This window comes from Acinonyx jubatus, chromosome A3 (genome assembly GCF_027475565.1).
Source record: "Acinonyx jubatus isolate Ajub_Pintada_27869175 chromosome A3, VMU_Ajub_asm_v1.0, whole genome shotgun sequence".
In the NCBI taxonomy this organism is placed as follows: domain Eukaryota; kingdom Metazoa; phylum Chordata; class Mammalia; order Carnivora; family Felidae; genus Acinonyx; species Acinonyx jubatus.
This window is the reverse complement of record NC_069388.1, coordinates 112243247-112260372: the sequence shown is the minus strand read 5'-3', so window position 1 is coordinate 112260372 and position 17126 is coordinate 112243247. Positions and strand designations below refer to the sequence as shown.

General features: G+C 36.3%; 1 protein-coding gene across 4 annotated transcripts in view; it reads left to right on the top strand.

The window, feature by feature from the left end:
- The window catches only part of SPAST (spastin), a 51316-nt gene that overhangs the window by 23608 nt on the left and 10582 nt on the right, over positions 1-17126 (top strand). For 2 of the 4 annotated variants that reach the window (XM_027033503.2, XM_027033502.2), the window contains exons 4-12: positions 520-615; positions 6170-6357; positions 6937-7070; positions 7548-7641; positions 12361-12435; positions 13941-14012; positions 15338-15413; positions 15654-15745; positions 15892-15971. In XM_027033503.2, coding sequence (XP_026889304.1) covers positions 520-615; positions 6170-6357; positions 6937-7070; positions 7548-7641; positions 12361-12435; positions 13941-14012; positions 15338-15413; positions 15654-15745; positions 15892-15971 — 907 coding nt within the window. The remainder of the gene's footprint in view (positions 1-519; positions 616-6169; positions 6358-6936; positions 7071-7547; positions 7642-12360; positions 12436-13940; positions 14013-15337; positions 15414-15653; positions 15746-15891; positions 15972-17126) is intronic. The other 2 variants (XM_027033505.2, XM_027033504.2) reach the window with 1 other exon arrangement.

Below are 17126 nucleotides of genomic sequence, written 5' to 3'. Positions count from 1 at the left end.
AGCTGAAATCAAGAGTTGTATGCTTAATCGGCTGAGCCACCCCAGGTGCTCCTATACAATCTTTTTTTTTTTTTTTAATAATATATTTGTGTTGTAAAAAAAATAAAAAATAAAAAAAAAATTGTGTTGTAAGTTGCCAGCCATGTTAAAGAAGTGTCTGGATGATAAAAACAATATTCATTTTTTGTCTCCAGGCTATTCCCCTACATAATGATGCGGGTATATTAGATACTCAGAAAATATTTGCTGGTGATAGTGGTAATATGAAACCTGCTTCAGGTTACAGCACCTATATAAAGCATATTTTGAAAATAACCAGTTGTGAACTTCCGTTGCTATTTTAATGTCTGAGTTTTTACTAATTATATTTTTAAGATAATTTTATATAAATGCCAAAATCCTTCATCTTCTAACACCTTGAATTACTTTTTATTTTCACATGTACATCTTATTTTTTCATTATGTGTTTTTGCTTTTTATTTATTTTGTTCTTTTTTTTTACCTGCCTCTGTTGCATAGAGAAGCTGCAACCAGTTTTGCAATTTTCCAAGTCCCAAACGGATGTCTATAATGACAGTACTAACTTGACATGCCGCAATGGACATCTCCAGTCAGGTGGGTTTAGGTTAACTAACATGGAAGATAATAAAGCTTGCATGCAGAGTAGAGTCCTATATAACCTGATAATGTTGATTTGATTTTATAATGGTTTATTTCGTTGGCTTTTGTTTTCACAGGGCTGTGTTGAAAATACAGTATCCCTGTCATTCATGGTATATAAATATGTAGCAAGTAGGATATAACCATTCTCAACATGCTTTATTTGCTTATTTTGCAACCACCCATTTTTTGAGATTATAAAATATGAAGGTTCATTTTCCTAAGCTATTAAAATATTCTTTTGTTTCTGTTGCATTTTCAGCATTTGTGGTTTTTTTCATGCATACCTGTACCAAGTTTTCATGAAGTGGTGTTTTTTAAGTCAGAAATTTTAATTTCTCTTTGTTAAATATCAATATTAATTGCACATATTTAATTACAGTTTTAATTACTATGCATGAACGTTTTAACATAGTACCTTAGGAAAAATTTGAAGCTGAGTTCACATAGTAAGGGGAAACATTAGAATACTATTATTAACTATGGGTTAAATTTGTTTTCCACGAACTTTGGGGTATCAACTCCTACAGAAGCTTACAGCAGATCTTCATTTCCTAAGTTCTCTGACATCTTGGCTAGTTTTATTGGTGACTTTTTCAGCATTAGTTTCATGTACAGGGCTTAAATTTTATGAAAGTAAACATTGCTTTGTTCAATTTGTAGCAGAAAAACCTTAGTTTAGACTATAAGACAACTGTCTTCTTTATTCATACATAATACAAACCTTCAAGACTTGAATTAAGAAGAATTAAGGTAAGTGGACTGGAGACAGTAGGTCATCAAATCTTTTCCCTTCTGGCTTTACTTCTCTCTTATGGAGTTCTCATTTGGGTTTGGTCTTCTAGTACAGAGCCCCTTGTGACTGGCTGTATTCCTTTTCCTCCCTGTACATGATTTAAAAAAATAATATTTAAGGTTTATTTATTTTTGAGAGAGAGAGGCATAGTGCAAGCAGGGGAGGGGCAGAGAGAGAGGGAGACACAGAAGCTGAAGCAGGCTCCAGGCTCCGAGCTGTCAGCACAGAGCCCAATGCAGGGCTTAAACTCACGAACCGCAAGATCTTGACCGAGCCGAAGTCAGACGCTTAATCAACTGAGCCACCCAGGTGCCCCCTTCCTGTACATGATTTAAAACACCATTTCTAGGGGCGCCTGGGTGGCTCAGTTGGTTAAGCGGCCGACTTCGGCTCAGGTCATGATCTCATGGTCCATGAGTTCGAGCCCCTCGTCAGGCTCTGTGCTGACAGCTCAGAGCCTGGAGCCTGTTTCAGATTCTGTGTCTCCCTCTCTCTGACCCTCCCCTGTTCATGCTCTGTCTCTCTCTGTCTCAAAAATAAATAAATGTTAAAAAAAAAAAATTTAAATAAATAAATAAATAAATAAACAAAAAAAACACACCATTTCTAATATAGAAATAAATATTTTGCCTGTTTCTCTCAGCCCAGCTATGAAGAGCTGACATTTTCATAAGGAACTTTTTTAAAAACCAAGAAATGTAAGAATTTACCACATATAAATAATTAAGTTTCTAAGGTATAAATTTGAGATCCTAATAATCCTCCAATGTAAACAGCAAAATTTTCTAGCCCTGAAGAGCTGGTATGCCTTTCCCTTGTTTTCTTGCTTCTCTTCTACTTCATTTCACATGTGAGATCCCATTGTATTTTTCTGCCATGCAAGAAACCCAAAACAAAACAAAAAAGCAACTTTCTCTTCCTGATACCTATGTTAAAAAATCAAACCATCTTATTTCAAATCCCTAGTGATCAGTTTTTATATTTATTTATTTATTTATTTTTATTTTTTAAGATTTACATCCAAATTCGTTAGCATATAGTGCAACAATGATTTCAGCAGTAGATTTCTTAGTGCCCCTTACCCATTTAGCCCATCCCCCCTCCCATAGTGATCTGTTTTATCCTGTTTTCTTGATGGGGGTATTTACCAAGTGCACAGCTAATTAATGCAGCACTGGTATTTGATACCCATTGAGTCCTAGTCAATGAACTTGCTTACTCAGGCCTATTTTACGAGTGTCACACACTCCTGGAATATTCTGTGATGTTTCACATGGATGAGTTATTTCATCTGTCTTAGGAAATAGTTATGCCAAAGTCTACATATTACTTCAGTGTGTTATCTATAGTGTCCAGTTTTCAACTCAGAATTTCCAGACATGCAAAGAAATAAGAAAGTGTGACCGTTACTTAAGAAAAGAATCAGGGGCGCCTGGGTGGCTCAGTCAGTTGAGCAGTTGACTTTGGCTCAGGTCATGATCTCGCGGTTCTTGAGTTTGAGCCCCACATCAGGCTGCGCTGTTCTGACAGCGCAGAGCCTGGAGCCTGCTTTGGATTCTGTGTCTCCCTCTCTCTCTGACCCTCCCTTGCTTGTGCTCTGTCTCTCCCTCAAAATAAACAAACATTAAAAAATTAAAAAAAAAAAAAAAAAAAGAAAAGAATCAGTCACGGGTGCCTGGGTGGCTCAGTCGGTTAAGTGTCCACCTTCAACTCAGGTCATGATCTCACAGTTTGTGAGTTTGAGCCCCACGTTGGGCTCTGTGCTGACAGCTCAGAGCCTGGAGCCTGCTTCAGATTCTGGGCCTCCCTCTCTCTGCCTCTCCCCTGCTCACACTCTCTCTCTCTCTCTCCAAAATAAATAAACATTAAAAAAATTTTTTTGTAAGAAAAGAATCAATAGAAATTGACTCTTGAATGGGCCCAGTTGTTGATGTAGCAAAGACTTACGAGCAGCTATTATTAAATGTGTTCAAAGAGTTAAAATACGGCATCAGGGGGCACCTGGGTGGCTCAGTTGGCTAAGTGTCCGACTTAAGCTCAGGTCACGATCTCGCAGTTTGTGGGTTCGAGCCCCGCATCGGGCTCTGTGCTGACAGCTCAGAGCCTGGAGCCAGTTTCAGATTCTGTGTCTCCCTCTCTCTCTGACCCTCCCCCATTCATGCTCTCTCTCTGTCTCAAAAATAAATAAACGTTAAAAAAAAAATACGGCATCAGTTAGCAAACCTGTGATCTTAGCACATAACATACTATACAATAAAGATAATGGAAATTCTAAAGTTGAAAAGTATACTTGCTAAAATAAAAAAAAAATTACTAGATAACCTCAACAGCATATTGGAGATGTCATATGAGAGATTCAATGATCTTGATCCTAGATCAATAGAAACTACTAAATCAGGTGACCCCCAACATTGTCAGAAAGCATATGGGTGTTTGTGTAGGGCCAGGGGCAATAAGGGATGCAGTGCAAATGAGTACAAAGAAACTTTTGGGTAGGATGGAAGCATTTTGTATCTTGATTTTAGTGGCTATTTCATCTTTTTTTTTTTTTTTAACATTTATTTTGAGAGGGAAAGTGTGAGAGGGGAAAGAGCAGAGATAAAGGTAGAGAGAGAATCCCAAAGAGCCTCCACAGCCTGCACAGAGCCTGAGGCAGGGGTCAGTCCCACCACCCATGAGCTCATGACCTGAGCAAAAATCAAGAATTGGATGCTTAACCTACTGAGCCACCCAGGCATCCTGTCATCTTTATATCTTTATAAACTCAATCAAATTATACATTTTAAATGGATGCAATTTATTACTCATAGATTATACCTCAAAAGGTTGATTAGAAAAGAAATACTGAAAGGCTTGAAAGATAGTAATCCTGGGATGCCTGGGTGGCTCAGTGGTTTAAGTGTCTGACTTCGGCTCAGGTCATGATCTCACGGCTAGTGAGTTTGACCCCCGCATTGGTGTCTGGGTGACAGCTCAGAGTCTGGAGCCCGCTTTGGATTCTGTGTCTCCCTCTTTCTCTGCTCCTCCCCTGCTCGTACTGTCTCTCTCTCTCAAAAATAAACTTAAAAAAATTTTTTTAAATGATACTAGGTTAACACTTTTTTCTTGCTACCGTGTTTTGAACCTACCTACTCTGTTGCCTACTAAACTTTTGCTATTTTTTATGAAAAGTCTGCTGTCTGTTCTCTTAGTTCCTTGTGGAAATTTCTATTCACTTACAATCTTAGGGACTGTATGTTTACTGTCTGAAGAAATTCTTCTCCACTCTTTTTTTTTTTTTTAATGTGTATTTATTTTGAGAGAGAGAGAAAGAACTTGAGCAGGGGAGGGGCAGAGAGACACGGAGAGAGAGAATGTCAAGCAGGCTCTGCACTTTTAGCACAGAGCCTGACACAAGGCTCAAACTCACAAACTGAGAGATCATGACCTGAGCCAAAATCAAGAGTCAGACGCTTAACTGAATGAGCCACTCAGGCACCCCTCCCTCTCCTTTTTTCCCTCTGAAATGAATCTTTATCTTATCTCACATGCTTTTTTATTTTGGGGTGGGGGACAGATACTCATTTCCTAAGTTCTGTGACATCTTGGCTAGTTTTATTGGTGACTTTTTCAGTATTAGTTTCATGTCCAGGACTTAAATTTTATGAAAGTAAACATTGCTTTGTTCAGTTTGTGACAATAAGAGCAGATTTTGCTCTTTTTTCACACCTTTGCTTTCCTTATTATTTTCCCCTTTTCTAGATTGCTTTCCTGCTTTGTCCTTTAGGGTCACTATCCACTAGTTCTTTGAACATATGGTTCAGAACTTTACATTTATTTACTGGAAGAACCTCTTGATCACCTTTCTCTACTCTAACGTTCTCTTCCTTTGAGTTTCCTTAAAACACTTAGAGGGATTTGATGAAAAACACAAAAATAAGGTTTTTGTCTTTTCTTTAGGCTGTTCTAATTTGCTGACTGATTTAACATTTGTCTTTACTGTAAACATTGTTACTAATAAACTGATGTTTGTTAGGGAGTATATAAAAATATTAGAAGTAGTAAGATTTGAACATTTGAAACCTGTAATGTATGTAGAAGTGCAATATAGGTAGGTCAGGTAACCTTTTAAGCTTAATTGAAAATGTTTTTTATGTGTTTATTTACATATATACAGCACATAGAATACTCAGCATATAAAACCACATCTTTGTACCCTTTAAATTAAAAATTGATTGATATTAAATTAATTGATTATTTCCTTTGGTGGGCACAGACTGTGGACTTTCATACTATTTTATAGTCTTGAAAGTTTGGAACAAGGTAATGCAGTGTTCCCTCCCCCCCCCCCCCCCACTTCTTCTACAACATAACTTTAATGCCTTTATTGCATTTTGTTTTTTAAATATTCAGCAACTTTGGGTAATCTTCTTATGTCCTCCTCCTGTCCCCACAAATAAATGTGGTTCTTCTTATTACAAATAAATATTCCTTATAAGACTATTATAATATACATCAGGAAAAAGAAAAACCTAAATACCCATAATCTTGTCCACCAAGTGATAACCCCATGACCACCCTAGTAGATAGTCCAATTGAAATCTTATTTTGAAATATTGCTAATGTAAAAAAAAAATAGTATTTAGCTTAGTTTTGCAAATTTGTATCCATCTTTATTTTATAATGTTTAGCCGCAGTTTTCTATCCATGATGATTGTACTTTTTCTTTGATAGAAAGTGGAGCTGTTCCGAAAAGAAAAGATCCCTTGACACACACTAGTAATTCACTGCCTCGTTCAAAAACAGTTATGAAAACTGGATCCACAGGTCTTTCAGGCCACCACAGAGCACCTAGTTGTAGTGGTTTATCCATGGTTTCTGGAGTGAGACAGGGACCTGGTCCTGCAGCTGGAACTCATAAGGTATTTGGAGATAGTAACTTTTAATTGCTTGTTTAAGATAATAACAAATACTTTATAATATCTTAAAGCATTGATAAGTTTATACAAATTGGAATGTAATTTTTTTTTTAATCTACAGGAAAAAAATCTGTAAGGACAACTTGCTATTAAAAAGTAAATCTTACTTTAACTCCCTTTGGACCTAATTCGGTATTGTTTAGTAAACTGCTTATCCAGTCTGTTTTATATAATGCTATGGAGTTCATTTTAAATTTGTTACTCAGTTGTTTAAATATATGTACATGTTTTATAACATTAACCACAGAGTTTTGTTAGAATTCTAACAATAATCAAAATTATCATAGGGTCTTTTTATTTTATGGTATCTAAATCTTTCTGGATTAAATCCTCTCGTAAGCCCACTTCATGCCAAATGTAGTTCTGTAGTTAATACCATTTTGCCTTGGAGTAAATACACAGTTTTGGGTTTTTTATATCCTTTTTCCTATTGTTAAGCTTTTAATTCTGTGAACTTTGAGGTTAATTTACTTGTGAAAACTGTTGTTTGTATTTTTACATTATAATTTTGTGTCCTTTAAGAGTACACCAAAAACAAACAGAACAAATAAACCTTCTACCCCTACAACTGCTGTTCGCAAAAAGAAAGACTTGAAGAATTTTAGGAATGTGGACAGCAACCTTGCTAACCTTATAATGAACGAAATTGTGGACAAGTAAGTTTTGCCATCTAAAGTGTTTCATTTAATGGTTTAGTTTTGAATTTATTTATTTAATATAAGTAAAATAGATAACAAATATCTTGTCTAGGAGCACCTGGAAGCCTTGGTCTGTTAAGCGACCAACTCTTGATTTCATCCCGGGTTATGATCTCACAGTTTGTGAGTTCAAGCCACACATTGGGCTCCATGCTGACAGCACAGAGTCTGCTTGGGATTCTCTCTCTCCGTGTGTGTGTGTGTGTCTGTCTGTCTCTCAAATAAACTTAAATAAATAAAGTATCTTGTCTAATATACTTATTTAATTTTTATGTTTTCAGTTACAGTAAATGCAGAAAACCATTGTTTTACCGATTTAATTATAATTTCACAGTTAACATAAAAATAACTGTATTTCAAAAAAATAACTTTATTTCATATGGTAGTAACTGAAGCATATTTTGTTGTGGAGCTAACTGTAATTCTCTTTCTTAGTGGAACAGCTGTTAAATTTGATGATATAGCTGGACAAGAGTTGGCAAAACAAGCCTTGCAAGAAATTGTTATTCTTCCTTCTCTAAGGCCTGAGGTAAGCACTTTATATTATCATTTTCCTGTAGCATCATTCATTACTGAATCCATACTAGCAGTAAAGAAATGTGTGAGCTATGCTAGACTGATTAATTCATATAATTCATATAATTCATTTGATGTTTTTAAAAAAAAAAACAGGGGCGCCTGGGTGGCTCAGTCGGCTAAGCAGCCGACTTCGGCTGAGGTCATGATCTCGCGGTCCATGAGTTCGAGCCCCGCGTCGGGGCTCTGTGCTGACAGCTCAGAGCCTGGAGCCTGTTTCAGATTCTGTCTCTCTCTCTCTCTGACCCTCCCCCGTTGATGCTCTGTCTCTCTGTCTCAAAAATAAATAAACGTTAAAAAAAAAAAAATTAAAAAAAAAAACAACAAAAACATTAGCAATTGATGTTGACTGGTTATTAGAGGAGAATGACTATAATGGTTCCTAATAACCAATCTATTTTTAACATTCAGAGGGAAAAGTAGGTAACAGAAAATAATTTTTATATCAAGGGAAGAGGAATTTAAAATTAAGAGACAAATCATACTGCAGACAAGGGAAGTTAAGATAAAATTATGAAGTTTGAAGAACTATTTTCTGTCAAAGTAGAGTTGAGATACCATGTTATTTCAGTTTCAGGTGTACAACATTGACAACTCTGTACATTAAGTCGTACTCACTATGATAAATATGGTTATCATCTGTCACCATACGATGTTACTACAAGAACTGTCTATAGTCCCCATGCTGTGTTTTCATCCCTGTGACTTACTTATTTTAAAACTGGAAGCTTGTACCTCTTAATTCCCTTCACCAGTTTTGCTCACCCCTCAACTCCTTCCCCTCTGGCAACCACCTGTTTGTTCTCTGTATTTATGATTATGTATCTGTTTGTTGGTTCTCATTGTAACAACAACAAAAAAATGATAATTGTGTGAAGTGAAGGATGTGTTAACTAACCTTATTTTGGTAAATATTGTTCAATATATGTATGTATCAAATCATACCGTACACGTTTAACTTAGCGTTATGTCTGTTATATCAAAGTAAAACCAGAAAATGTTAAAAACAAAAAAAAAAAATGCCACAGTAATCAAGATAGTGTGTCTTTGGCAAAAGAATAGACAAATAGATCAGTAGAACAGACTAGAGAGCCCAGAAACACAAGAGACACAAATATCATCATTTGACAAAGGCACAAAAGCAATTTGATGGAGAAACTATGGTGTTTTCCACAAATGGTGCTGGAACAAATAGGCATCCATGTGAAAAATAATTCTAGAACTGTACTTTCCCACCTTTCATAAAAATTAATTCAAATTGGTTACAGACCTAAATGTGAAAGGCAAACCTAATTGTAAAACTCCTAGAAAATAATATAGGAAAAAAATCTAGGTGATCTTTTGTTTTGAGGATAGCATATTAGATATAACACCAAAAGCACGATCCTTAAAAGAAAAATTGGTAAGTTGAACTTAATTAAAATTAAAAACTTTTCTGTGAAAGATGTTAAGAGAATGAGAAGACAAGCCACAGACCAGGAGAAAATCTTTGCAAAATATATTACATGATAAAGGACTGGTATCCAAATATATACAAAGAACTTTTAAAACTGCACAGTAAGAAAACAAATGACCCAGTTAAAATGTGGGCATAACCATAAAATAACTAGGAATAAATATAACCAAAGAGATGAAAAACCTATACACTGAAAACATTAGAAAGCTAATGAAAGAAATTGAAGAAGACAAAAAAAATGGAAAAATATTCCATGCTCCTGGATAAGAAGAACAAATATTGTTAAAATGTCAATACTCCCCAAAGCAATCTACATATTCAATGCAATACCTATCAAAATAACACCAACATTCTTCACAGAGCTAGAACAAACAATCCTAAAATTTGTATGGAACCAGAAAAGACCCAAATAGCCAAAGCAATCTTGAAAAAGAAAACTAAAGCTGGAGGCATCACAATCCTGGACGTCAAGTAGAATTACAAAGCTGTAATCATCGGGGCGCCTGGGTAGCTCAGTCGGTTGAGCATCCGACTTCCGCTCAGGTCATGATCTCGTGATTTGTGAGTTCGGGCCCCGTGTCGGGCTCTCTGCTGACAGCTCAGAGCCTGCAGCCTGCTTCGAATTCTGTGTCTCCCTCTCTCTCTGCCCCTCCCCTGCTCATACTCTGTCTCTCTCTGTCTCTCAAAATTAAATAAATGTTAAAAAGAAAATTAAAGGAAAAAAGCTGTAATCATCAAGACAGTATGGTATTGACGTGAAAACAGACACTCAGATCAGTGGAACAGAATAGAAAACCCAGAAATGGACTCACAGACATATGGCCAACTAACCTTTGACAAAGCAGGAAAGAATATCCAATGGAATCAAGACAGTCTCTTCAGCAAATGGTGTTGGGAAAAATGGACAGCGACATGCGGAAAAATGAACCTGGATCACTTTCTTACACCATACACAAAAATAAACTCAAAATAGATGAAAGACCTAAATGGAAGACAGGAAGCCATCAATATCCTTGAGGAGAAAGCAGGCAAAACCTCTTAGATCTTAGCTGCAGTAACTTCTTACTAAACACGTTTCCTGAGGCAAGGGAAACAAAACAAAAATGAACTATTGGGACCTCATCAAAATAAAGAGCTTCTGCACAGCGAAGGAAACAATCAGCAAAACCAAAAGGCAGCCGACAGAATGGGAGAAGATATTTGCAAATTACATATCAGATAAAGGGTTAGTATCCAAAATCTATAAAGAGCTTCTTAAACTCAACACCCAAAACCAATCCAGTGAAGAAATGGGCAAAAGATGTGAATAGACACTTCTCCAAAGAAGACATCCAGATGGCCAACCAACACATGAAAAAATGCTTAAAATCACTTGTCATCAGGGAAATACAAATCAACACCACAATGAGATACCACCTCAAACCTGTCAGAATGGTTAACATTAACAACTGAGGCAACAACAGATGTTGGCAAGGATGCGGAGAAAGAGGATCTCTTTTGCACTGCTGGTGGGAATGCAAACTGGTGCAGCCGCTCTGGAAAACAGTATGGAGGTTCCTCAAAAAATTAAAAATAGAACTACCTTGCGACCCAGCAATTGCACGACTAGGTATTTATCCAGGGGATACAGGTGTGCTGTTTTGAAGAGGCACATGCACCCCCATGTTTATAGCAGCACTATCAACAATAGCCAAAATATGGAAAGAACCCAAATGTCCATTGATGGCTAAAGATGTGGTGTGTGTGTATACATACAATGGAGTATTACTTGGCAATCAAAAAGAATGAAATCTTGCCATTTGCAACTACATGGATTATAGTATTGTAGTATTTTAATCATTTTTTTTTAATACTTATTTTTGAGAGAGAGTATGAGCAGGGGAGGGGCAGAGAGAGAGGGAGACACAGAATCTGAAGCAGGCTCCAGGCTCTGAGCTGTCAGCACAGAGTCCGAAGTGGGGCTCAAACTCATGAACCACAAGATCATGAACTGAACCGAAGTCAGACGCTCAACCGACTGAGCCACCCAGGTGCCCCGAAAATAAATACTTTTTTGAAAGTTGAATATCTGCCAGATCCTTTGTCCCCTTCTCTCTCTGCCCCTCCATGACTCGTGCTCTCTCTCTCTCTCTCAAAAATATATAAACAATAAAAAAAAATTTTTGTTAAGTATTAGCCATTTCATATAGTTCAACTTAAAAATACATACTCTTTCACTATTAAGCAAAGTGGTATCAGTCTCGTGCTTCACACTTGACTCTTTGCCATGCCTGGTGTCTTTGAGTCTGGAGACTCAGGTTTAATATCTCTAAAGAACAAAATTTTTGCCTCCTTTGTTTGTGAAAGAGGAGTACTTGGATCTTGGTGATCTTGGTGGGGGGGGGGTGGGCACCTCAGTTTGGTTGTTCCTCATACAAACTTTCAAGCAGTTCCTCTGTGGCTGTCCGCCTTCCTCCTGCTTTCTCTGATACATCATACTTCCACGTCCTGACGTTTTCCAGGGTTTTTGTTCACTTCTACTCACTGCTGGTATCTAGGTATCCCTTTACAATCAGGCACTTAGGTTTTAGCTCCATCACCTCTGCAAAATAATTTACCACACTTTGTCCGTTCTCTCTCTACAAAAATTTTTGCGTCTTCTGTTTTTTCCTTTCGTGTTCTCTTTATTTTGAAGATTTATATCTTCTTTTTTCATCTACTATTATTTTGGTGAGATTTCCAAAGGAAGTAGAGAAGCATATGTGTTCATTATGTCTTGTTTAACCAATTTGCTTTAATTTTCAATGAGATTCTTAAAAACTTTGTTTTCTTCTGTTTTTAATAATTACACCAATTTATTGATTATATGTGTTCTCTTTAGAGCTCTGAGGAGTTCTGTTTAGGAGGATGCTACGGAAAAATGCTTTTTTTAAATTTTTAACAATTATTTTTGAGAGAGAGAGAGAGAGAGACAGAGTGCAAGTGGGGGAGGGGCAGAGAGAGAGAAAGACAAAGACAGAATCTGAATCAGGCTCCAGGCTCTGAGCTGTTCACAGATCCCTATGCAGGGCTCGAACCCACGAACCATGCGATCATGACCTGAGCCGAAGTCAGATGCTCAACCAACTGCACCCCCAAACGTCCCCAAAATGATGCTTTTCAGATGACAGACTTAAAATGTTTGGGAAAAAAAGTGTCTCCAGAATCATAGTTGTGAACTAAAGTATATGATTTTAGTTGTTCACAGGGCTTAGAGCTCCTGCCAGAGGATTGTTACTCTTTGGTCCACCTGGAAATGGAAAAACAATGCTGGTAAGAATTCTTTTAGAATTTGAATGTTCTGTTTAGATAATTAGAGATAATGTTATGAAAAAAAGTTTATATTGCCTCTGAGTTATTTTTTAGTATATGTGCTGCCGAAGCGTGCACAACCTCTGAGTTATTTTTATGATTTGCTTTTTGTTATAATATACTTCTCCTGAGTTTTTTTTTTTTAAAGTTCTTTTTTTTAACGTTTATTTATTTTTGAGACAGAGAGAGACAGAGCATGAACGGGGGAGGTCAGAGAGAGAGGGAGACACAGAATCGGAAACAGGCTCCAGGCTCTGAGCCATCAGCCCAGAGCCTGACGCGGGGCTCGAACTCACGGACCGCGAGATCGTGACCTGGCTGAAGTCGGACGCTTAACCGACTGAGCCACCCAGGCGCCCCTTCTCCCAAGTTTTTAAACATGTTTTCAATGAAGAAGTAGATGGAAAAACACATTATGTTCTCTTCAGTAGTATGTTTTGGAGTGGTTAAATTTAAGTGTAGTTTTCATTATTTTCCCAAGTTAAATAATAACATTTTTACCTCAGAAAAGCTTACCTTACTATATTCTGTATCTTCCTAGCCTTTGATTTTTTTTTCTTCCTATCTTAACAGCTTTATTTAAATATTCAGCGGGTGCCCAGGTGGCTCAGTCTGTTAAGCGTCTGACTGTTGATTTTGGCTCAGGTCGTGGTCTCAACGGTTTGTGAGTTTGAGCCCCATGTCAGGCTCCCAGCTGGCTGTGTGGAGTCTGCTTGGGATTCCCCCCCCCCGCCCCTACCCCCTCTCTCTCTCTCAAAATAAATAAAAACTTTCAAAATAAATAAATAATCAGGATAACACACTTTTTCTTTTTTTATTGAAGTATAATTTACATACAACATTTTTTTTTTCCAGTATCCTTTTGCCCAAGGTTTTACTGGGATTTGGATACCTCTTTCTCCTGTATAGCTCTTTTAGAGGGGAAAAGTAAAGAGGAAAAGAGTTTAGCTGTTTCTCTTTCCCCAACCAGTTATCTTTCTATAACTAAGAAGGGCATTAACACCCTTTTTTTTAACCACTTCTTATCCATCTCCCTTAGAAAAAATAGGGAGAATGGAAAGAAGCATAGCTCTTCCTAGACTTTTTCTTCATTGCTGAGAAGAAACACACTGATTGCCACATATCAGGAATCATGTAATATTTTATATTTTTGGAAGGTCTTTTTTAGTGTTTAAGCTGATCAAATGTTCTTTTATTTAAAAAAATTTTTTTAATGTTCATTTGAGAGAGAGACAGACAACACGAGTCGGGGAGGGGCAGAGAGAGACGGAGAGATAGAATCCAAAGAGGCTCCAAGCTGTCAGCGTAGAGTCTGACGTGGGGCTCAAACCCACAAGCCATGAGATCATGACCTGAGCTGAAGTTGGATGCTTAACTAACTGAGCCACCCAGGCGCCCCTCAAATGTGGTTCTTTGTAAAGGAAGATATTGAACTAATAGAATGTTTTGCCCTTGTGATTTTTAAGGCTAAAGCAGTAGCTGCAGAATCCAATGCAACCTTCTTCAATATAAGTGCTGCAAGTTTAACTTCAAAATATGTGAGTGTTCTTTTTCCAGTATTGTCATATTTTATGTTGCTGTCTAGATGTTACTAAGTATAAATGGTAATAACATTACACAAAAAATATTTTTGAGTTTTATATCTATTATTTAGCTCTGATGGACATTAATCACTCTTCAAAAGACAAAGTTAGGCTCTTTTGAAGTTAGGATTGTGCTCTCAAATACTGTTTTAATTTGCTGAGGCTGTGTAACAAAGTACCATAAACACAACAGAAATTTATTGTCCTATAGTTTTGAAGACTAGAAATCCAAGATCAGGTATTGGCTGAGTTCTCATTTTTATAAAATAATTAAAAGTAACTGTAAAATGACATCTCTTTTCTTAGTTATATTTTACTTTCTATGTGAAATTTTATAAGTGAAATTGTTATTAAAGTAGATGTACCCAACATGATACACATAGTATAATGGAAAACACTGTCTTGGAAGTTAGGAGATAGGGATTCCAACTTAACTGTTGGGTACTGAGCTGGTGTTAAGAAAAGAAAACTTTTAGGCCTCATTTATAAAGTGTTGATGTTGTCAGCAGGTGATCTCTCACGGGGGTCCTTCAGAATATTTGCTTTGTGATTCTAAATCTGAGGCCATTCTTTTTTTTAATGAAATTTTCAATTAAAAAAATAGATGCCACCTAGAGGACAGAAGAGTTTTTACAGTGGATTACCCCAAACCTCATGACCCTTTCATTAGTTGATTTTAATGCATAGAATTGTTTTATTATAGCATTTCATCCCCTGGAATGTCGCAAGGGGTGTTCATAGACCTCCTTGGCTATCTAGAAATACTTTTATACTTATTGACAGTGATATTGTGAGAGTTAATTTAAGTAAGTTTAGTTTAGTAGAGCACTTTGCAACGTACCTGGTTGTATGAATATACCCTACAACCAAGGGCTTAAGAAATATGTACAGTGTCTGTTTCTCTGTCCTAATATTCCATCTTCTCACTAGTTATACCCCTAATAGCTATTCCATTCTCAAGTCTTAAGAATGTAGGGTCAAGCAAAGCAGAGATGTATTTCATTTTTTAACGTACTTACCGGACCAGTCTAGGGTTCAGCACCAAAAAAACCCAAAAAAAACCCCAAAAAACTTATCAGACTGTATTAAATAATAGTCTTTTTTTTTTTTTTTTATAAGCGATGGTTCAGTAACCTTCCTCCCACGATTCCTTAAACCAAATCTTTGGTTGTTGCAAAGAAAGGAAATTCCTAGATGTAAGACTTTTAATCATGAAATTTAAACAGCTGGAATAATGTTGCATTTTATGTGTATTACAGTGTATAATGCCTTGTTTTTAGGTGGGAGAAGGAGAGAAATTGGTGAGAGCTCTTTTTGCTGTGGCTCGAGAACTTCAGCCTTCTATAATTTTTATAGGTAAGAAAATGTTTTCTAACTAAGTTAGTTGAATATTTATGAAATTCCCTTCTCCAAGTTTGAGAGGTATAATGAAAGAGAGTATTCAGAAGGAACACATTTTAAAGAAGTGCAAAGTTAAAGACTAATGAATTGTGCAGGACCTACAATATTAATAACTTAAGTAGTAAACTAGATTAATCTCAGATGACTGGTGTTGTGTGGCTTTAAGTTAAAGTCTTACCCTTTTGTTTCCTTTAGATGAAGTTGATAGCCTTTTGTGTGAAAGAAGAGAAGGAGAACATGATGCTAGTAGACGTCTAAAAACTGAATTTCTAATAGAATTTGATGGTGTAAGTATTGATTATGGTATTTTTAAGGTGGTAGCATCTTAGTGTAGATATTTTCAAATTAAATGACTCAAATTAGAAATACAGATTTTATCATATTTTTGTTATTACTTTACCTAAAAGTACTGAAAAATTTTTTTGTCTTACAGGTACAATCTGCTGGAGATGACAGAGTGCTTGTAATGGGTGCAACTAACAGGCCACAAGAGCTTGATGAGGCTGTTCTCAGGTAGGGGGATTTATGTAGAAACACACATCGATTACAGGTGTATTTGCTCCTGTGTTCATCTCACATATGTCTTATTTCCTTCACTCTCAATTTGAAGACAAATTATTTCCCTCCTGGTATTCATCCTTTGGCCTCTTGTTACCTACTGAAGATTTTGAAGGCAGAGCCAACATGATATCACGAAAACTAGTTTTCACTTTGGTTGCAGGCAAATTGTTTATTTCTTCTGATTAGGATTAAATTATCTTAAAACACCAGCATTGATTCTTACTTTTCTTTTAGTTGGCTTCATGAAAAGCCAATAAAAGCAGGACTCATGGAAATTATGTTCTGTGTTCTTGTATGATTGAACAAATTTATTCCCTTTCCACTAGAAGGATGGTTTGACTCAGCATAAAATTCTTGGGCCTCCCTTTCTTGGCCTGACGAATTTATTACATTGCTCCATTGTTTCTAGGATTAAATGTTGCAGTGTAGAAGTCTGAAGCCAGCCTGCTTTTTATTCACATTTATGGATTAACTTGATTTTTTTCTCTTTATTGGATATAATTTTTAACTGTTGAAATCTAGTTATTTGAAAAAGATGTCGATCTGTGTTTATTTTTTCTGGGATTTGGTGTTTGTTTAAATTGAGAGTTAGGAATCTCTTTTGTTTTAGGAAAGTTATTTTGAATACTACCTTTAATTGTTTTTCCTGATTCATTATTCTGGTTTTTTTTTTTTCTTTCACACAATTTATGCATTATGTTGCCTCTTTTTGTCTTCCTTATCTTTAATTTCCTTTCTAGTCCTTTTTAACTCTAATGTCTTTTTTTGTTTGTCTTCTTGTTTGTTGTCCTTATTTCCTACTTAGTTTGTGTCTGATCTTCTTTGTGCTACCATTGTAACCTCTGTGTCTTTGGTGGTTTTCTTCTTTGCTTTCGTTGCTTTCCGGATCTCTGCAATCCCATTTTTCATCTCCTATTGTCTTATTTCCTTGAGCTTTTGTGTGTCATTGCCTTGAGACACTTATATCTCATTGAGCTCTTGTTTTGTAAAAAACTTTTTTTTTTCATTAAATAATTTTATTTCACAGAAAGTTACTTGGTCACAAATTTAATTTGCTCTATGGCAAAATCTTTTTGTGTATGTTCTCTATATTGTAACATTTTCCCT